The sequence below is a fragment of the Rousettus aegyptiacus genome, unplaced genomic scaffold (genome assembly GCF_014176215.1).
Source record: "Rousettus aegyptiacus isolate mRouAeg1 unplaced genomic scaffold, mRouAeg1.p scaffold_m13_p_5, whole genome shotgun sequence".
In the NCBI taxonomy this organism is placed as follows: domain Eukaryota; kingdom Metazoa; phylum Chordata; class Mammalia; order Chiroptera; family Pteropodidae; genus Rousettus; species Rousettus aegyptiacus.
The window spans coordinates 45834242-45855464 of NW_023416308.1; the positions used below are offsets into that span (position 1 = coordinate 45834242).

At 37.9% G+C, this 21223-nt stretch overlaps 3 protein-coding genes across 9 annotated transcripts in view; 2 read left to right on the top strand and 1 right to left on the bottom strand.

Moving 5' to 3' along the window:
* Positions 1-946: 946 nt before the first annotated feature.
* Positions 947-11693, bottom strand: CUNH11orf1 (chromosome unknown C11orf1 homolog). 3 transcript variants are annotated; one of them, XM_016149062.2, is made up of 4 exons: positions 11423-11693; positions 3011-3241; positions 2405-2471; positions 947-2154 (listed from the first exon to the last, which is right to left on the bottom strand). In XM_016149062.2, the coding sequence occupies exons 1-4, from the start codon at positions 11423-11425 to the stop codon at positions 1967-1969; spliced, it is 489 nt and encodes a 162-aa protein (XP_016004548.2). In that variant the 5' UTR covers positions 11426-11693; the 3' UTR covers positions 947-1966. The 3 variants fall into 3 exon arrangements, with proteins under 3 accessions (XP_016004548.2, XP_016004547.2, XP_016004546.2); XM_016149061.2 differs by lacking the exon at positions 11423-11693 and adding an exon at positions 5186-5291; XM_016149060.2 differs by lacking the exon at positions 11423-11693 and adding an exon at positions 3999-5162.
* On the top strand, positions 5590-9607 carry FDXACB1 (ferredoxin-fold anticodon binding domain containing 1). The gene is made up of 5 exons (XM_016149056.2): positions 5590-5845; positions 6102-6258; positions 7177-7380; positions 7539-7697; positions 8070-9607. Exons 1-5 carry the CDS (start codon positions 5632-5634, stop codon positions 9247-9249), a joined length of 1914 nt encoding a protein of 637 aa, XP_016004542.2. The 5' UTR covers positions 5590-5631; the 3' UTR covers positions 9250-9607.
* A 262-nt stretch (positions 11694-11955) lies between the features above and the next one.
* The window catches only part of ALG9 (ALG9 alpha-1,2-mannosyltransferase), a 76372-nt gene continuing 67104 nt past the window's right edge, over positions 11956-21223 (top strand). For 2 of the 5 annotated variants that reach the window (XM_036220501.1, XM_036220502.1), the window contains exons 1-4: positions 11956-12191; positions 13085-13223; positions 14068-14202; positions 20403-20473. In XM_036220501.1, coding sequence (XP_036076394.1) covers positions 12061-12191; positions 13085-13223; positions 14068-14202; positions 20403-20473 — 476 coding nt within the window. In that variant the 5' untranslated portion in view covers positions 11956-12060. Of the gene's footprint in view, positions 12196-12316; positions 12655-13084; positions 13224-14067; positions 14203-20402; positions 20474-21223 lie in introns of those variants that run through there. The other 3 variants (XM_036220500.1, XM_036220503.1, XM_036220504.1) reach the window with 3 other exon arrangements.

Genomic DNA, 21223 nt, shown 5'->3' on the forward strand with positions numbered 1-21223 from the left:
AAAATTTAATTATGAAGAAATAGAAAATATGACTAGACATATCACTAATAAGGAGAGTAGATCAGTAATAAAAATACAACAACAACAACAACAACAACAACAACAACAACAAAAGCCCTGGATCACATGGCTTCATTGATAAAGTCTACCGAAGATTTAAATAAGGATTAACACCAAGCCTTGTCAAACTCTTCCACAAAAATTGAGGAGGGAACACTTCCTAACTCATTCTATGAGGCCAGCACTACCCTAATACCAAAGCTAGACAAAAATACTGCAAATAAAACTACACGCCAACATTCCTTATGAATACTGAAACAAAAATTTTCAGCAAAATATCCTTCAAACCAAACTCAGCAGCATATAAAGAGGATTACACACCATGACAAAGTAAGACTTATCTCTGGAATGTAAAGTTGATTCAACAAATAAAAATCCGTGTAATATATCACATTATCAGAGTGAAGAAAAAAAACACGATAATCTCAATTGATGCTGAAAGACTATTTGACACAATTCAGTACCCTTTCATGATAGAAACACTAAACTAGGAATAGTAGGAAATTACCTAAACTTAATAAAGACCATATATGAAAAATCTACAGCTAATATTATACTCAATGTTGAAGAATGAAAGTCTTTCCCCTAACATCAGGATCAAGACAAGAATGTCACTTTTCATCACTTTTATTCAATATATTATTAGAAGTTCTAATCAGAGAAATTAGGCAAGAAAAAGAAAAAACATCTAAGTTGGAAAGAAGTAAAATTTTCTACATCTTACATGTAGAAAACTCTAACGTTAAATGTCACACACAAAAATGTGTTAGAACTAATAAAAACTTCAGCAAAGTTGCAGAATATAAAACTAACACACAAAAAGAAGTTGCATTTCTATACATTAACAATGAATAATCTAAAAAGAAAATTGAGAAAACAATTCCATTTACAATAGTATCAAAAAGAATAAAATACTTATGAATAAACTTAACTAAATAGGAAAAGACTTGTACATTGAAAACTATAAGACAATGCTAAAAGAAATTAAAGAAAAAACAAATGGAAAGGCATCCATGTTCATAGACTGGAAGACATTATTGTTAAGATATCAATACCAGCTAAAATTTAAAATTAAGACTGCTGCCTCCCTGTGTTCATTGACTCTAATAACAACCTTTTCTTGATCCCTACCAGTTCTCCACTTTGAAGGACCCATCTTAAACTTAAATCAACTAAGCCCTTATCCCAAATTCCTGAAAATACCTTACCCTAACATTCTCCTTTTGAATCATTACCAAGACTGTCAAGTTGATGTTCCGCGTTGCTACAAGTTAATAACTTAGATTTGTTTGATCAACAGATTTCTGTGGTGATCTTTCTAAGGAGTCAAAAATTGACAGTCTTATATTTTTGAAATATAAATGGAAATCTTTAGATATGAAATAATATAATTTCTGAGATCTGTTCTAAAATTAATTTTAAAATAGAGATAATAGGGGTACATAAAATTGGTCATAAATTTTTGAAGAGGGATGTTCATTATAATAGTCTGTCTACCTTAGTATTTTTAAAATTCTCTGTAATAATAAAAGTTATTTTTTTCAGTCCTTAACAGAGATGTTAATTAAGATCACAATAAAATTATACTACCTGACTATGACTACCAGGCTCATATCAGAAATCATCTTGTCAAACATAACCTAAGTCATACTGGATTTTGCAGTTCTGCACTGATGAAAGGCCAGGAAGAGCAGACTGGTTGCAGATTTGAGAGAAACAATTCTTTTTAATGTCCTCCTAAATATAACAGTTCTTCTGTAGCCCTACGACTAGATGTAATCAACTTAAATTTGACAATCAAATTAAAAAAGGGGGGGTAGAGAACATTTTCTGTGCTTTATTTATTCAGAAAGTGAAACTGCTACAGACTGCTAAATTGTTGGTTGTGCTTAGAATGTGCTCCCTCCTACAGTCTACTCTGGAATCCTGGACCTGGAAATTTGCAGTTATTATGATTACACACACACACAGAATGATGCTCAATTTGAGGTTTTGAATAGCTACTCCTATAAGTTGAATTTTCTGTGCATTTGTATCGAGGAGGATCCAGCTCAGGTTGATGTCCTGGGAACCAGTGAGGCTCTCGCTTAAATCCTGAGGGAAGAGAAAAGAGAAGGAGAGACAAGAGGAATCAGCCAACAGCAAGGAGTCTTAGTAACCAACCACACTCTTACTTCTGAGGTAATAGAGAGTGAGTCCTGTCAAAATTGAGAAAAGAGAGAAATCATCCACTTATTCATTCACTTATTCACTCATTCAGTTTACTTATATTTGAGTTCCTCTACATTCTGAGCTCTGAGTTAGGCCCTGAGAATATAAGAATTAAAAAGAATAGTCCACCTACTATGGGTTGAAAGTGGCTTTTTTTTGTTATAGCTTGCATCATATGTTGTTTCAAAGTAGTGTCCAAACTGAAAAGAAAAAATAATAGATTAAAAATATAGGCATCTGTAACCAATAATGGAAAATAAAGAACACAGTGACATAAATTGTAACAGGCTCTGTCATATTGACATATTGACATATTGACATATTAATTAGTGGTCTATATATCATTACTCTTTATCCTACTAACTTTCATAACCTTTGTATACTTGTTTGTTCAGGAGTGATATAAGGGCAAGATGCAGATGATGACAAGTCTAGGTAGGAAAGGACTTGGGGGAAAGCTAACCTGAGTTAGAAAACACTATATATTTCTGTAGATGAACAAAGTTCAAACAGAAGCAAGAGAAAGAGAACTATCTATCTTTTTATTACCTTACAATAATTTAATATTCAACTTCGTAGTGAAGTGGGATAGGTATTCCAACTGAGGGCTGCAGCCCTCCTCCAACTATTTCACTGAAGCTGAGAGATCTCAGCATTGGAAGCTATCAATTCCTGCATCTCAAATAGCCACTGGTATTTCTATTGCTAACAGAAGGAAATAAAGAGAAAATTAGATTACCTGGGAATGCAAGGGTTTGGGCTGCATGATATTTTTTAGGTCATATCTTTCCTGGTTCCAGTTGCCCGTCAGGGTACGGTTTGAATAAGCATTCTCATTAGTAGTGCATCTCCATCCATACTGGAAAAACTTGGACATATCATTCCAATCTGTCCATACTTCACCATGACCATCTGCATTAATGAGGCTGCCATAGTGTGGATTTGTAAGGAAACAGGTGAGGAACTGTCTCTGGGAAAAAGCAAAAATAGAAAAGCTTGTTGTACAAACCAGAGAGCAGAAAAGGCATCCCCTTTTCACCCTCGTCCAAGCGTAATGCAAGCACACCTTACTAAGGATCTAGGCTTTCCCCCCAATTCAATTGTTGTCATTCTGTTTCTTTTTCTCCAGGTCCACAAGTCTTTTGACCCATCCTCTCAATTAGCGGTAGCAGATTACTATAGATTAAATGCTCCCTCTCAGGAAGACAGGAAAACTTTAGTATCCCCAATACTATATGGAGAATTAACTAAATATTCAGGTACTTTTGAGATGTGGGAATTTAAGGACTAAGAGTATTGCTACAAAGACAATAGGGAGAAGTGAGAGTTGGAAAACTAGATAATGCAATAAATGATCAATAAATTATAGTTTCCTTCCTTCTAGGCCCAGTTCAAATGCCACTTATTCCATATGCCTTCCCTCCTTAACTTGTTCCACACAGAACTTTATATTCGTATCTTTCTATATGTATAACTTGCTACCATATGTTGAGTTCTTGAAGTATATGTCAAATTCCTTATACTGAACTGTACATTCCTTGAGGACAAGACCTGCGTCTTATTATCGCATCCTCTCCTTCTGCCTACCTTCCCAGTCAATAGTGTTTTGCACATATCACATGATCAATGTCTGAATTTTGATTTTGATTTCTAAATCGAAAGCCCAATCATTTTTATTTTTGGCCCCAAAATAAGTCTGGTCCCTTGGCTTAGGAGCAAGACAATACCTTCCCTGAAGAAGAGTAATTTGATGCTGAATTGCTTCTGTAGTTTGACGATTCTATAGAGGAGTGACAGAAAACCTTATTCTTCCAGTCCATGTTGTAAGAGATGTCACCAAACCTGGCCCTCTCAGTTCTCCAAGCAAAAGAAGAATACAGATCACCCAGATCACCATGAACAGGTAGCCATGATTTGGGAGTCACCACCCACCTGCTTTTCCACAGGTCAAGGACAAAACCAATATTATAGGTTTAAAGGCAACTGTCCTCGCACCATGTGCCTTTATGAAGAGAGATGTATGTACTGATGTCAACAAATAGCATAATGACAAAAGAATAGCTGGTCCCACAAAGTCCAACAGGCCTAATACTGATTGTGGACCAAGGTGACACTGTCCTGGGGCTGTAAGGACAGACATCACCATCCAGTCAGTTGTCTACTCCTAGAACCTGAGGCTTATCTTGAAATTTGAATTCTCTTTCAATCCCTTACATCCATCCAATCACTAGGTCTTGTTGATTTCTGAATCAGTCCACTACCCTCCATCTCCACTGATAAGTTGCAATTCAGATCACTATCAGTCCTAGTCTCTATTACTGCGGTAGCTTCACATCTGATTTTCTTGCCATCAGTCTTGCTCTCCAATCCTTCTGCAGAGGAAAGCATGACTTTCGAAAATGAAAATCTGTGTCACCTTTCTATTTAAAATCTTTCAGTGTCTGGCCGTTGTTTCAGCATAAGGTTCAGGCTTATAATGCTCTATAAGACCTGGCCCCTGATTAACTTTTCAGTCTCATCTGTTATCCGCTCTCCCTCTAACTACATTTCAGCCAAACTCAATTATTGCTTCTCCACCATGCTTTTGTATACATTGTTCGTACTGCCTCCTCACTCCTCTTGACCCAGGTAAGGCGTACTTTCTTCTCCCCTCCTTAGCTTTCAACTCAAGTTTCAACGCCAGGGAATCTTTACTCTTCTTATGTATCCTACCATAGCACCCCAAATTTCTTCACTTATAGCATGGTATCCTACTATATTAGAATTGCCTCTTTTGCTTGTGCATCCTTCACCAGACTACAAGCTCAGTGAAATCATAGGCCACACCTTGCTCATCCATATATCTAACTGCCTCACAATGGCACTTAACAGGCACTCAAATATTTCTTGAATAAAAGGCAGGAGATAGAGGCACCTGGAGAGATTCTGAGCAGCAGAGACAATGGACAGCAGCCATTTCAGGTGAGATGAAAGCTGTTATAAAATCCTCTGCGACAGGAACCTGCCGGACACAGCCTAACCTCCTCTTGGCCTCAGCCCCGCCCCACTTCCTTCACTCAGAACTTGCTTCACTCTCGGCCTGCCCTTCTGCCCTAGTGACTGCTTATGACCTCACGCAGGTGTGACGAAGTCGCTCAAGGCTGCCCTCGAGGTAAAAGGCATTTATTTTGACTTTCTCAATGGGGAGGGGGAGTGAGGAGGCCGGAGAGTCGGCGTCTTGCTTTTGCGCTCATGGTTATTTTCCTCCAAGGACGTCGCTGAACTAGTTTGTCAAGGCAACCGGGCGCTGTGGGCACGTCATAGACCAGCGACGAGTGAAGAAGGGACAGCACGAGACCCGCGAAGGACGTGACGCAATAAATGAGCGCCTCGGGGAACGCGAGTGGGGAGCAAGTTGAGACCATGGCCTCTCGGCGCCTCCTGTTGGTTGGGGAGGGGAATTTCTCCTTCGCCGCCGCTCTGAGCGAGACCCTGGATGCGAGCACTAGTCTAACCGCCACCTGCCTCCAGCGCCGGGCGGATTTAGCCAGGGACCCAGTGGCTCAGAAGAATCTGCAGCGCCTGAGCGAGCGAGGTAGCGAGCCCCCTACCCCCGCTCCCCGTTCCCCCCTCCCCCGCGAAACCCTGCCCAGCTTCCTGCTTGGCCCAAAGTAGAAGGGGTGGGCATTTGGGGATTCAGAGGAGGTAGGGATTGCTCTTGAATGTCTCACGGCATTTACAGAAAGCCCGCGCTGTGCTTAGGCCTGGGTTGTTTCACACGGTTCAGGTTAGGAAAGGTTTTTTTCTGGTTCCAGGTGTTAAGACATCCTCCTGTCTGTATTTCGTGCCAGGTACCAGGATACATTTTGGTGTGGACTGCACCCAGCTGGCAGATGCCTTTGACCTGCACGACAGGGAGTTTGATCGAATTTATTTTAACTTTCCGCACTGTGGACGCAAAACTGGAATAGCTAAGAACAGGGAACTGCTTGCTAAATTTTTCCAGAGGTGAGGAAAGGAAAGCACTAAAAAGCAAAACGTTTAAGCTGTACATTACATAGCGCACTCAAACATTTTAGTTTGGGAAATTAGGCATATGTGTGTAAGTTACTGCGGTAGGTTTAGATACTATAAAGCTCCAAAGGAATCCAAAATCGAGTTAGAAAGGTAGACGTATAAACCTAAATGTTAAGTAAAAGGACAAATAATATGCTTTTGGGTGTGTAAGGGGAGGATCACCTACTTTTGATAATGTAAAATAATGGTATCCAGTATATAGTTTAATGGCTAAGAGCATGGATTTAGGAGTCAAACTGCTTGAATTCAAATCCACACCTACCACTTAACAGTTGTGTGATTTTAGGTAAGCTTACTTAATCCTTTTTTGCTTCATCTATAAACTGAAGATATTAACAGTAACTACCTTATAAAATTATTGTGAACTTAAAACAGTGCTTAACATTAGTACACCAAAAACGTGATACAATCGGTGGTCTCTTTGGATCATAGTTGTCAACAAACTTTTCATAGAGGCAGTATTTTAAGTTAGTATTTTAAGTATGGAATTTTAATAGTAGGGGAGTGAAAAGAACAGCGTTCTCCAGGGGGAAGAGTAGTCTGATCAGTGATTCATGTATAGAAACTTTGCAGACATTGACTTTTCTATGACATACAAATGAACAATGCAAATACCAAGTTGGTAACACCCTGGTCAGCCACTAGTATCAGTTATAGGTTGAACATTGACTTTACATTCTTATTGACTTCCAGCTACTTTCTGTGCATATTTGAAGTTTAATAGACCTTTGCAAATGGGTATGACTGGATTTTAATTATTTGACAGCCAAACCATGTATATACAGCTAACTCCTGTGGTAATTTCTACTTGTTTCTGATAAATGGCTGGTGTTCCCTTCCTCCCATTAGCTGTGCAGATGTTCTTACACACGAAGGAGAAGTCCATGTGGCATTGTGTAGAGGACAAGGTGGGACTCCTGCTGATAATCCCACAAGAGAATGGCACAACAGTTGGCAAGTGGTTGCCATGGCAGCTCTAGGGGGATTCATTTTAAGTGACGTTCACTCCTTCAGTTGCGAGGCTATTCCAGGGTACAAGTGCACTGGATATAGGTACGTAATAACATAGGTCTAAGCCTTTTCATTTCTCTCACTAATGGTAAAAAAAACAACTCATAGACAAACTTTTTCTTGACAATTTCCCAATTCAGTCTCTAGAAATACTTGCTTTCTTTAATGACAGACTTCACACTTGCTGTCTATTTTGCCAGGAGTCAAGATAAATCCTTTCATGTAGAAGGTGCTTTGAACCATATCTTCACCCGGAGCTTACCCTTTGAAGGTTCACAACCGAGAAACTTTAGAATCAAATTGGGTGACCAATGGTTTTCCTTTCCAGAACCAGAAGCACTTACAGGAAAGTTAAACAGGTAACTTATTTTACCAGAAATCACTTATATCTCTAGCTGTATCTTGATTAGCTTGGTGGCAACCATATATTGAATGGATGCTACATGTACTGTTTATGATGTTGGTACTGTGAATACTTTTCAGTCTAGCCTACATAAGCCTCTTTGGAATTAACAGTTGTCATGTTTTCTGTTATATTGTAGGGCTGGTGGTTGTCAGAATTCTGAAACACATGATATCTCTGTTTATGGTGGTCGATTTCTTTGTCTCCTTTCAGGATCAACTTAAGGACAATTCTTTTTATTTATTCAGCTATTTTATTTTTAATTCTAGCTACATTGTAATTATTATTTTAAGTTTAAAAAGTTATTTTTTTGTTTGTGTTTAAACAGGGGTTTCCTAGAAGCATCTTCATGTCATCCTATCAAAACAATAAATGAGAAACTGATTGCTGAATTGGGCAAAGCTTTCCCTCTAAAAAGGCTGAAGTGTTCCTTCCCTTTGCTACCACAGGGAGCCCCCAGTGTTCTCACTTCCTGGAACTGTGACATTCTTTCAGATGCCTTTTGGATTAAACTCCTTGAGGATAACTCAAATTCTGAGTCCTTGACTGGTGGAACAACACAAGACATGGATGACATTCTAGTGTCATTTTCAGAATTTAGCCTTCCGAAGAACCTTGAAAGAAATGGTAAGGAAGAAGCTCATGAAGGAATCTATGGCCAAGCCAAGGTCTGTCTTAGACCTTCTCTCCTAGTTCATGCTCAGCCTGTCATCCAAAGACCAGACTTCCTCCCAGGTTCTCTGCATATCCTCAGTGGACCTGTCTTTCGGAAGTGCCTCATCTTGCCTTTCACAATGCCAGTATTTCATGAGACTTTATTTATCCTTGGATTTAATCAAAACCTGAAGGATAGCTGTCTTCAGTCACTACTGGACCAACTGAAGGGCATTCTAGATAGCCTTCTGACCAAGACATTTCTGAAGGGCTCTAAACTGAGCAGTTCAGTGGAATGTGTCTTTCAACCAAATGGGAAAGATTATATGATTAATGTGAAGTCTCATAATTTTGGCTCAGATTGTGCCAAGAATCTGACTATTGGGTCTGTCACATCTACTACAAGCATTATACACAAAAACCAGTGTTTTCTGTTTGTATCTGTGAACTTGGACCTATTAGCCATGCTTGTCTGTGGTATCTCTGACTGGAGGATATTATGGACCTTTGATAACCGTTTCTTGAAGAATTTTGTCCCTGGGAAAATAGAACCCTTTAAAAGCTATTGTATATATCCTCCATACTATGTGCATGATATTAGTTTTTGGTTAGATGAGAAAAAAGGATTCGATGAGCTAGAGTTTCACACTGTGGCCCGAGCAGTGTCCCAGGACACTGTCATAGCCATACAATCCCTTAGTCGTTTTCAGCATCCCAAGACCAAACAAGTCAGTCTTTGTTATAGATTGACCTACCAGACCTGTGACAAGGCCCTTACGCAGCAGCAGGTAGCATCAATGCAGTTACAGTTCAGGAAAGAGATTCAACAACGACTACATGTGACACCTCGGTAGTTTAGTAAATTCATTTCTATAGTGTGATTCTCATGGGTGTGGGATGAAGAAGACCAATTTGTACCTGGGAGTCCTTTCTGGACTGGTTTTTTTTTTTTTTTTTTTTTTGGTAAAATCTTACCTTGTCATTGTAGCCACTATTGGTGACTCTAAAGATACCTGCAACTTGATCACTTACAGACTATAATGTGACCCTCAGAGTTGTGCAGTATTTTGATCCTGAGTAGAAATGAGTAGAAAAACAAACAAACATAAAACAAAACATCGTCTTATATTTTAGATGCTCTATTGCTGAAGAGGCAGGAGAACTTAAATACCTCATAAAATATATATTAAAATATATTTTCCACACTGTCAATGCCTTTTCCTTTAGCTCCATAATATCATCTCACTAAATTAATTTATGAGAGTGGTTTTTAGAGTCGGGCCAACATTTATTAGCTTGGGTAAGTTGCAAGTGCTCCATAATTAGTATTGTTATCATTTTTATTCTGTGGTTTACTACTGTTAAAGTCACAGAACTAATGAGTGTCAGATTTAGAGTTCCTACTTTCCTCTGACTCTACAAACCATGTTCTTCCTGCCACTTTGTTACCTTATTTCTCCTTCCCTAGTCTTCTTCAATAGTAATCTCTCAGCTGTGATTTACTCGAAGTTTGTCCCCCTAGATTTTGGGGGCTTCTGTTGTAAGTATCTCTAAGGGACACTGTGAGATTGGCTCAGCCCAGGACTCTGAAGAACAGAATACTCTAATGTGAATTAGTGTAGGTTCTTGTTAATTAATAGGCTCTACTAATTGGAATTATATTGTAAACTTGTGAAGGAAATACCTGTCTCATTTATTCTTGTACTTGGAAAAAAGTATATGAGAAGGCAAGAATGGAAGCAAACAAATTAGGAGGTTCTTATGATAATGTAAGCAAGAGATAATGGTGGCCTGGGCCAGGGTGTAAGAAGTTGTTGGCCTGGGTGATAGAAGGACTTGCTGATGAATTAAGTATATGTGCATGGGTGGACAGTATGGAGTTAGAGAAATAGAGGAATCAAGCAGGGTCCATAGGTTTTTGACCTGAGCAACTGGAAGAATAAGCTGTTGTTAATGAATGGGAAAACTGGCAAAGGAGTAAGTTTGGGGAGTGAAGAATCAAGGGATCTCTTATGGACACATGTATTGCTTAGCTCTCCACATAGACTATAAGCTAATTAAGGGCACATAATGTGATATATAGCTTTCTTCTGTCTCCAGTAGTGGTTAGTACATTGATGAGTTAGCATTAGAACTTTATCTTAAAATAAAGGCAGGGATGTCATGGGAGGACTATTACGCAAGGGAGGGCATGCATTCCAGGCAGAGAGCATTTGGAGCACTTTACAAGCTAATTAGTTGAAATGTAAAATGTGTATAGGAAGGCAGTGGGAGATAGGATTAAAAAAGCAGGTTGGGGCTGGAGTTCATGAAAGACTGAATGCTAAAACAAGGAGTTTGTACTTTTGCTTGGCAAGCAACAGGAAAAATGTGAATTTCAATTAAGGAAGTGACACAAGAGTAGTGCTTTTGAAAATTAATTGGACAGTGTTGCACAGGATGAATTTGAGATAGGAGATCTCTGTAAGTATGCTATTGCAGTAGTCCTAGGTAGAGGTATTAGACTGAAATGAAAAAGAGATGAATGTATGAGATATAGCTAGACTGGTATGTCTGAACTTGGTAACTAATAATTGCATGTGGGAATGGAGCGGTATATGATCACTTGCCATTTTCAATACGTGGGAATTTTTAGTATGAAATTATACTATACACTAGTTTTAGGTACTTCAGAGGGTGGTAGAGAATTCTGTGATTGGAAGGGTGAGCAGTGAGCAGGTGAATGAATGCAGAGAGTCACAGGCATGATATCGTCAAGATGGCTATATAAAAATATCGGTATGAAATTAGGAGTTTTCTCCTGATCCAGTTGGAAGAGCACGCATGGGCTTTATTGTAAGTCCAGGGTTGGAATACAGATCCTGTGTCGGGTGGGGCCTGGTTTGGAATATGATGCCACCATTTCCTAGCTATGCAACCTTAGGCCTCTCACTTTCTTAATAAAATAAGGCTGTTATGAATATTAAATTCAAAAAGGATACAATCTATAAAATGCTTACCATAATGCCATAAAAATAAAATGCTTACCATAATGCTGTACTAGCAATTGCAGTCACTGGTGTCTGGTTGAATTTGCTGCACATAATTTCTTCAGTCTTTTCGTTTTCTTCTCATTCTACATTCTACTATTAGGGCTTTGTCTCCCCGACGCAGTTAATTGCTACAGGCTGTCCCACTCTTACCAAAATACAGAGAGGGCAACTTGTCAGTGACATTTTAAGGACTTCCCGTTTGGTAGGCAGCTGTGCTATGGTTTTTAACTGGGTATTTCCACGTACTCAACTTGCAGAGTTGTTTAATTACTTTGTATTTGTGCTTGCTTTTAAATGGGCGGGGGGGGGGAGGGGGTGGTAAAGAATGGTTTTTGTAGGAGAGGGGAATGCCGAAAAGTGAAGGAAGAGAAAATTAGAGGAATGCCCAGCGTTATGTTGTGGAAGAGAGAGCTATGATTGTAAAAGTCAAGTCTCGGGTAGTTTCTTTTCTACTCAAGGATTTACCTCAATTTGTCCCGTAACTCTGTAATTTAGTCGTTTCTGCGCATGTCAAGGTCTTTTGTCCCTCGGCGGACACGGTTTGCCAGCCAAAGCTATGTCTCTGCGCTCGCGGCGTTCGTAGGGTGCCGAATTCTACACTCCTCCCCTTTCTTTTTTAAATCTACGCTAGCCATGGCGAGCCGAGGGGCTCGGCAGCGCCTGAAGGGAAGCGGGAGCAGCGGCGGGGACACAGCCTCGGCCGCGGACAAGCTGCGGGAACTGCTGTGCAGCCGCGAAGCGGGAGGCGCGGAGCCCCGGGCTGAGTAGGTGTGCGGGCGCGGTGGGGGCGTGGCGTGGCGGGCGGCGCGGCTTGGGGCTGCCCCCCGGTGGGTCTCGCCCGAGCCGCGCGGGGGGGGGCTTTGCTGGAGCTGGCTTTCTCACCGGGAGAGCCCGGCTGCCTCTGCATGCAGATCCTTCTGCTCTTCCTGGACGGGTTAACGTTCGGTCTTCACCCCGTCGTAGATCCCCCACCTTGGGTCCGGTGTTTTGTGTAAAGAAACCCTGGGGTGCGGGTCCATATGGCTCCCGCCCCAGGCCCAGAGGGGGCTGGCGTCCTGGTGTTTGAGTTGGCAGAGCCTCTGGCAGCAAGACCAGAGAATACCTATTTTGGTTGTCTTCCACCGCTTTCTTCATTCTCTCAAAAGTTCTGACCCTTTATTCTGATGCGTGGGCCCCACAACCTCCAGCACCAACAACCACCTCATTTCCCAAGACCAGGAACTGAAGGTTAGGACTGCATTCAAAGAACTGTCAACATATAGAACTGGAAGAGGTTGGGTATCTTGCACTTATTAGGTCTTTATACATTGGAACATTTGGGGAAATGAATAAAGCCATGGAAAGTAATTACCCTGTTAAGAGAAGAAACGGAACGAAAGCTTTGTGGTCTTCAAGGGAGTAATTAGTTGGCATGGGATAAATGGAGCGTCATAGATACAACAAACTAAAATGTATGAATTAGTTTACATCTGAAAAACAGGAAATGGAAGGAATGATTGAGGTTGGTCTACTCAGAACAACTAAGGGCTCACCTTTATAGGTGAATACTTTAGTGCTTTGATGTCCGTTGATATTCTTGTCCTTTCTGTCTACTTTTAGTCCTTCTAGTTATCGGGTCCTTTCTGACACACACATATATATTTTTGTTTCTGAGCAGGTTCTCTGGAAACAAAGCAGGACAAGTCTGGGCACCTGAAGGATCTACTGCTTTCAAGTGTCTGCTCTCAGCGAGGTTATGTGCTGCTCTCCTGAGCAACATCTCTGACTGTGATGAAACCTTCAACTACTGGGAACCAGTAGGTGATTCCTTTGTTGGAATTTTTGTTGTTGTTGTTTTTTATTGTTGTTGTTCTTGATTTCACTGTTTGGGACCTTGTTACCAATTAAGATACAAATAATGTATACAAGTGTGACTACTAGTAAAATAACTTTGTTTTCACTTTTGTAGTCAAAGCTGATGATTTACCTACTATTGAAGGCTCTGAGGAATTTGGCTGTTTTACAAAAAGATGTCATTTATAATTTCCTTAAAATTTTTTCAAAAATCAAAGCAATACTTTGAGATTGTTTTTAAAGTTAACCAATACTACAAAACTTTAAGAAAAAACAGTAGCTCCCTGTTCCTGTGTTCAAATCCAGTCCCCAGAGGCAACCACTTTCAATTTTTTTCTTTATTTCTTCTGATGTTCACTAAAATAAATAATGTTACTAAATAGTATGTTTATACTGCTATCTCTTGATTTATAGATTTATGCATGTTGATTTCCTGTTGTAGAAAATTTGGAGATGAAATTTCTGATCACAGTTTGCATCAAAATAAAGAATGTTTAGTGTAGGTGGTTTAAGGAAAATATAAAATTTAGAGTTTCTCTATTTTGGCTGATGAGTATTTAAAAAGATAAGTAGAAGATACAATTAAAGCTTTTAATGTTGGCCAAGCATTATACAATTTACAATGTTCAAATATTTTTCAATATTGGGTTATTTTGATTCTTATTCATTAGTCAAAAATCTTGTTGCGAGTTTCAGCATTTTTGCATACCCTCGTCTCATTAATATTTCCCCTTAAAAACTTCACATGCATCCATTTAACAAGGACTTTGGCCAATATAACCCTGAATTCATGTTTTACACTTTCAGACACACTACCTCATCTATGGGAAGGGGTTTCAGACTTGGGAATATTCCCCAGTCTATGCCATTCGCTCCTATGTTTACCTGTTGCTTCATGCCTGGCCAGCTGCATTTCATGCAAGAATTCTACAAACTAATAAGGTAAGGGCAGGCCACCTTGCAAGTAATCACAACTGATCAAGAGGTGAAAAAAGGACAAAATAGGTTGGCAGTTAAGAGAGAACTTTTTTAAAGAAGAATCATTCATTCGTTTTTCAAATATATTGAACAACCTTTATTTGGTAGACACTTTGTTAAGTGCTATTGATGTCACGATGAACAAATCCCTGCCCTCATGGAATTTATAGATTTATAGGGAAGATGAACATTGAGCAATAATTATAAATGTAGTGAGTCTTATGAAGGAAGAGAACAGTGTGCAATGGGTTTGCATGTTAGGAGACTCTAATTTAAGTAGAGTGCTGAAGGATAATTAGGAGTTAACTGAGACCTAACCTGATTAATTTCAGAAATTTGACTATGTTGTGTCTTGGCATGCATTAGTTGGGTTTGTTCTGTTTGGAGTTTACTTGGCTTCTTGAATTTTTAGGCTTAAGTCTTTTGCCAAGTTTGAGGTTTTTAGCTGTTAGGTTTGTTTGTTTGTTTGTTTGGTACTTTTTCAGCCTTGCCCTTTTTCTCCTCTCCTGAGACTCCAATGATATGAATGTTAGGTATTTTGTTTTAGTCTCACAGGTCCCTGAGACTCTGTTCTTTTTTTCTCAGTCTATTTTCTCTGTGCTGTTCAGACTGAGCAATTTCTCACCTCTCTTCCAGTTCACTGATTCTTTCCGCTGTCTCTTCCATTCCACTATCAACCCTATTTGTGGAGCTTTTATTTTGGTTATATTTTTCAGTTGTAACATTTCCATTTGATTTTTCTTTATATTTTTTATTTCTTTACTGAGACTGTTTTGTTTTGTTCTTCATTTGTTTCAAGCATGTTCTTAATTGAAGCAGTTTTACAATGGCTCCTTTAAAACTTTGTCAGATAATTCTAAACTTGCTCTCCCCCCCTTTTTCTTTGGTGTCTTATTGATTGACTTTTTCATTCAATTTGAGATCTTCCTGGTTGAAAAGTAATTTTCAGTTAAACCCTTGGATATATGGGGTATTACATTATGAGACTCTGGCTCTTACTCATGGGCCCCAGCATGCTTCCTGTGTAATACTCTACTCATCTGGATTTTATTTAGGTCTTCTGTTTCAGCTGGCTTCTTTTGATACACTCCATCAGGAGAGAGGAGGGGTTTCTCCACCTTGTTACTGCAAGTGGGGGTAGAGGTCCAGGTTTCCTACTACATTTCCACTGATACCACCCTAGTGGACACAGTAGGAGTACCTCATTATAGTCATGCATCGCATAATGACTCTTCAGTCAACGACAGATACAGTGCATTACTCATGTGTTTGTTGTGATGCTGTGTTGCCAGTCATATAAAAGTATAACATATACAATTATGTACAGTACATAATACTTGATAATGATATAAATGACAAAGTTACTGGTTTATATATTTATTATACTATACTTTTTATCATTATTTTAGAGTGTACTCTTTCTACTTATTAAAAAAAAGTTTTCTGTGAAGCATTATGCTGTATTTAGCTGGCAGCAGCCTCATACATCTCGTATTTACTGCATCTCTTGATTGCATAATTTTCTCTTGTCTTTGATTTAATTTGGTGTTATTTTACACAGTAACGTGCTACATAGGCTTATGGTGTAGGTTCAAGAAGTTATACTATATAGCCTAAGTGTGTTTAGTAGGCTACCACCTAGGTTTGTGTAAGTACACTCTATGATGTTTGCACAAGGACGAAATTGCTTAATGACAAATTTTTTTGGACCGTATCCCCGTCGTTAAGCAGCATGTGACTACTGCTAGGTTGGGGGAAAGAGATGGAAGTCCACACTCTCCAAGTGGTCTCCACTGACACTGTGGTGGAAGAGGGAGCTCGTTACCACTAGCAAGGATGAAAGTCCTGGCTTCCTGCTGGACTTTTGATGGCATGGGTAGGAGTGGGGCTACATTTTTTTCTGGGGTGCTTGACTGGACTACAGTGGTTATTGTCTTAAATTTCTCTGTCTTGCTAGGCTGCCCCTTTTTTTTGGATGGATAGAGCAGGGTTTCATTGTTTTTGCCTCTTCCCATTGGCATTTTTAGTTGCCAACTTCTGTAGCTCCATGTCTGGAAAATAGAAGGCAAAAAAAAAAAAAAAAAATGCCCCAGAGAACTTACCCCTCCATGTTATTCCCCAGGTTCCAAAGTCCATAGCCAGTCTTCTTTCTTTTCTCCACCTTTCAGCATCTTCTTATGCTTGTTTTACATATAATGCCCAGAGTTTTTGATGTTACAGAGCAGGAAGAATAGGGAACAGTATGACTAATCTAGCTATCTTGTATGAAGCAGAAGTCCCCGATGAAAGAATTAGAATGTAAATTGGAGTTGTCTAAGTAAAAGAAAAATGTGGATGAAGGGGGAAGGCCCTGAGGCTGAGAGGAAAGCCAGCATAGCCTTCTTGTATAAATAGGTTTGACTCTTGGGGGAGAGAGGGGGAGAGTGAATTAGATGAGTTAAGAAGAGGCCAGATTTATATAACACCTGGTAGGCTCTAGTAAGGAATTAGACTTTTTCCCCTCAAGCTCTTTGGGAAGCCATCAGAAGTTTTTAGACTGAGGAGAAGCATGATTACATTTGCATTTTAGAGTGATCAGAAAAGTAACACCTGTAGAAAGTGGTAGACCTGTGTCTCTCCCTTCTCAACCTAGATCTCATTTCTGTTTTTTCTTTTGAACTTATTAGATGAATGATGTATAAGATGAGGGATTAGTAGAGAAATAATATGCACTACTTAAGGTTTTTATTTCCACCTGGATATTCATTATCACTTCAAATTTGACATATGAAACTTGTTATTCTTCCTTTTATATCACTATTTCTCTTACATCAAAGATAACGAACAGAAAACAGAACAGGAATGAAAGTTTCCCTCCTTTCCTGTTCTTACTTCCAGTCTTCACCCTGTTAGGTTCTGCCAGTGGGAACCTACTGCCAGTGGGAGCTACTTGGCAAGGGAGCTTGTAGAGTCCTAGCCCCAGCATTGTAATGCAGAGTAGAGAAGGGTGGATTATTGATGAGAGACAATATGGTAGTAATTGGCACCTCTAGTGATGGTTACCTTTCCATCTTCTTGTTACCATAAACGAGAACACGTTTGTTTCATCTGCCTAAGGATCAGTTTGTGAATTTCTCTGAACTATCAGGAGTGAGATCTCGTATGTAGGTAGACTCATGGGCTACTTAGTTTTATGGAGTACTGACAGGTTACTTTCCAGGGTGGCTATACAACTTTATACTCGCTGCAATAATGTTTGAGATTTCAGCTTCCTCACACCTCCTGAGTGAGCACTTGATAGTTCTGACTTTCTAATTTTTGCCCTTCTCAGGTATGAGATATTTCTCATTTTAATTTAACATGGAGCATTTCTTCATGTATTTATTATTTACTCAGATTTCCTTTTCTGTGTATTACTTATTCTCATCCCTTGCCTGTTTTTCACTTGGATTTTTTCTGGTTTTCTCTTCTGATTTTTAGAAGTTAATAATATTAACCCCTTGTAGGATTTAGATACTAGAAATTCATTCTCCAAGGGTGTCATCTCTTTGTTAGCTTTGTCTGTGGTTCACTGTTGAACAGTAAGCTTTAATTTTGATATATAGTTAAACCAGTTAGTTTTTTACTATGTTGGTAAGTTTGGGGTCTTTCTAAAAGAAATCCTTCTTCCCCGCAGGTCACAAAGATCTATGTTTTCTTCTATTAGCTTTATAATTTTACCTTTTACATGAAAGACTTTAATCCACATGAGTTCTGTTTTCTATAAATTGTGGAAAGACCCAGCTTTACTTTTTGCTATATGATGAACTGGTAAATAATCCATCCTTTTCCTTCTGATTTGTAAGACCATTTCTATCATACAACTCATCCCATGTATATGGGTCTATTTCTGGACTTTATTCTATATCATTGGTTAGTTTGTCACACAGTATTATGTTTTTATTTTTATGGCTTTGTAATGTGTGTTAACACCTGGTTGATGAATTTCTCACTTTGTCGATTTTAAAATTTTATTTTAAATATCATTTTAGAATCGATTTGCTCCTCCCCAAAATTCTGCTGGTTTTTGGCTGGATTTACACTGATTTCACATATTAATTTGAGAACGAATATTTTTAGTGTTAAATTATTCCATCCCTAAAATGATATATTTATCTATTTAGTCAGGTTTTCTGTATCTTTTAATAAAATTTAAAAACGTATCCATTTCAGCCTTATCCAGTCTTTGATAGGTTAATGCCTAGATTCTTTACACTTTTCATTGGTGTTATGAATAATATCTTGTTTTCTGTAAATTTTTTAGGTGGTCATTACTGGTATTAAGGAACATAATTGATTTTTGCTTTTTGACGTTTGTCTAAATCTCAACGAATTTCCTTATTATTGTTAATGGTTTGTCAGATGAATCTCTTGGATGCTCTTTCATCTCTGTATATAGAGTTCAGTTTCTTCTATTTCATTTCTTATATCTCATTTATTTTTTGTGTCTCTTTGCACTGACCAGACTTCAAGTTACCATGCCGAATATTCATTATTATGGGACATCACGTCTTGCTCCCAAATATAATTCTCATGTTAACTTGCGTTAATTTTTGACTTCGTATATGTGTTTTTGTACTTTACCCAACAATGTGAGGAGTCTTTAAACATAGATACTTTGTACTAAAATTATCTGTATTCCTAATAGCATCTAGAATAGTGCTTAGTGTATAGTAGGTTTTCAGTAAATTTTTATTGAATTAATGAATGAATCTGGGCATTTACTTATCACTTTACTCTTTGGAGTTTCTTTTGTGTAGTGATGAAAATGGAAAACATTTCCATGTTATATGTAGTTACATTAATTATAATATATATTTATGCTTATATTCTGAGGTATTTAATGCTCTTAAATGTACCAGTGTACTATAGTATAAGAGCTATTCAGTATAACTTTTATTATTTTGTTATTTTTATTTTTTTAAATGATGTTATTAATTAAAAAATTAAAACCACATTACAGAAGTTTGGAAGATAGGAAAATTATGCATCTAAATCCCACTAGCCCAGTATAGCCATGTTACTGTTTTATTATTTTTCTTTCTAGTCTTTTCATATATTTCTGATTTCCAAAAACTGTAACTCTGATGTATAAATAATATCGTATTATACACTTTCATTTAGTATCTTGTAATAATCAGCACTTAATATATTACTGTCTGGTAGTGGGGCAAAGGCATGATGGTTACCAGAATGAGAAGGTATCTTCAAACTGAAAGATGAAGGAGATAACTCCATAAATTATAACAGAATTTATTATAGGGTAATTTGTTTATGGAAAGATTGGACCAGAGCAGATAGATGACTCAGCAGTTTTGCACAAATAATTCTCAACTACCAAACCCCTGGTACAGTACTTTTTTTATAGTATAGCTTGGGCACTAATTATTGACAACACAAAGGGACAAAGAATATAGATAGTAGTGCCGGGGGGCCATACCTCCTGGTGGTCTTGTGATATGATTGCTTATAATCGATACTATTACCAGTTTGATATTTACCTTCGTTGTCGTACTATTCTGGCTGTTGCAAACAAAAATATTTATGGCTACATTTTGAGGAATACAGATAATCATCAGCTAGAAAGCTTTGATATGCTTGCTAAGTAAGGACAGTGAAGTTTGTCAGCTGTCACAAATGAAACTTAAAATGGACACAGAGATGGAATTGGTTTTGTTCATATCTACATCTATATAATTGTAATTATCTAGGAAATGCTTGTTGAATGAGCTTTATATCAATAATTTTTCCACTGTTTTTGTAATCATAAATATTAATATCTATGTAATAGTCCATGAAATAGATATAGCGTTATTCAACCATTTCCCTATAATTGAACATTTTGTAATTTTTTAAAAAGTTTTTCCGAATTAATAGTGCTGCATTTAACATTTTCCTGAATAGAACCCTTCCATATTTACTTACATATTTACTCACAAAGTTACTTCTGTGAGCTGGAATCATAGAAGTAGATATACTGAATTTAAGGATATGAAAATTTACTTGGTTCTTGATACATAGTGCTTTTCATAAGGATTATACCAATGTATAGTATTATTAATGACAAATGAGAGTACTTTCATCTTTAAGAATTTTGCTAACTTGTATCTCTGTCTTCTGTTTTCTTATTTTGGGTTTTTATTCAGATTCTTGTCTTTTACTTTTTACGATGTCTTCTGGCTTTTGTGAGCTGTGTCTGTGAACTTTACTTTTACAAGTGAGTATGAAAACTTTGTTTCTGAAAGTAATATGATGAAGCCCAATATAATAGCATAGATTATTTCTCTAATAGTATTAGCACTATTTCCTGTTTAAAAATAGGAAACAATTTCCTCTTAGCTCCTAAAATTATACCTGAAATGTGATTTCTTGTTTGAAACAAGCCATTGGAGGGGAGTACTTCTAATTATCATTTTCTTTCCCAAGGTTCATAAATACTGTATCTTCATATTATTCATTTTAATTCTGTTAATACATATCTAACTGGTCTTTTATTTGTAAGGATTTAGTAGATCCTTATTTTGGGTCCTAAGGTATAGGTTCATGATTCACCTCTTCTGCTCGAGCTTACTGATAGGAACTCACTGCTCTTATTTGCACCCTGTATTTTGTCTTTACCAAGTACCTATTGATTGATTGACTGTTAGTGGAAGTATGAGCATTTAAGTGTTCCAGCAATAAACAGCTACCTTTTTGTTTTTGTATGAAACCTAACAAACATCTTATTTTGAGAATTCTTTAAAAGGTACTTGAACTTAATAATCATTATTAAAAATCTTCCCATTGCAAAACAGCTTAAAATGTCAGATAAAAAAATTCTTTGGCTTTGACTCTGGGTGGAATAGAGGAAAAAAAAGAAAACCATTGTTGCCTTTGAAGATTGTAACCATAAGTTGGTCTTCATATGAGTTCAGGACTGAATTCCAGTCATGTACGTAGTACCCTAAACCCCAAGTTGAGAATTTAT

Coding starts and splice junctions, on each gene's coding strand:
- CUNH11orf1 (XM_016149060.2), bottom strand. CDS start 4,091: ATGGACTGGAAGAATAAGGTTTTCTGTCACTCCTCTATAGAATCGTCA. Junction 3,242..3,998: donor ATTACTCTTCTTCAGGGAAG/GTATTGTCTTGC, acceptor GCTTTTTCCCAG/AGACAGTTCCTCACCTGTTT. Junction 2,155..2,404: donor AAAGCCACTTTCAACCCATA/GTAGGTGGACTA, acceptor CTCTTCCCTCAG/GATTTAAGCGAGAGCCTCAC.
- FDXACB1 (XM_016149056.2), top strand. CDS start 5,632: ATGAGCGCCTCGGGGAACGCGAGTGGGGAGCAAGTTGAGACCATGGCC. Junction 5,846..6,101: donor GCAGCGCCTGAGCGAGCGAG/GTAGCGAGCCCC, acceptor ATTTCGTGCCAG/GTACCAGGATACATTTTGGT. Junction 7,698..8,069: donor CTTACAGGAAAGTTAAACAG/GTAACTTATTTT, acceptor GTGTTTAAACAG/GGGTTTCCTAGAAGCATCTT.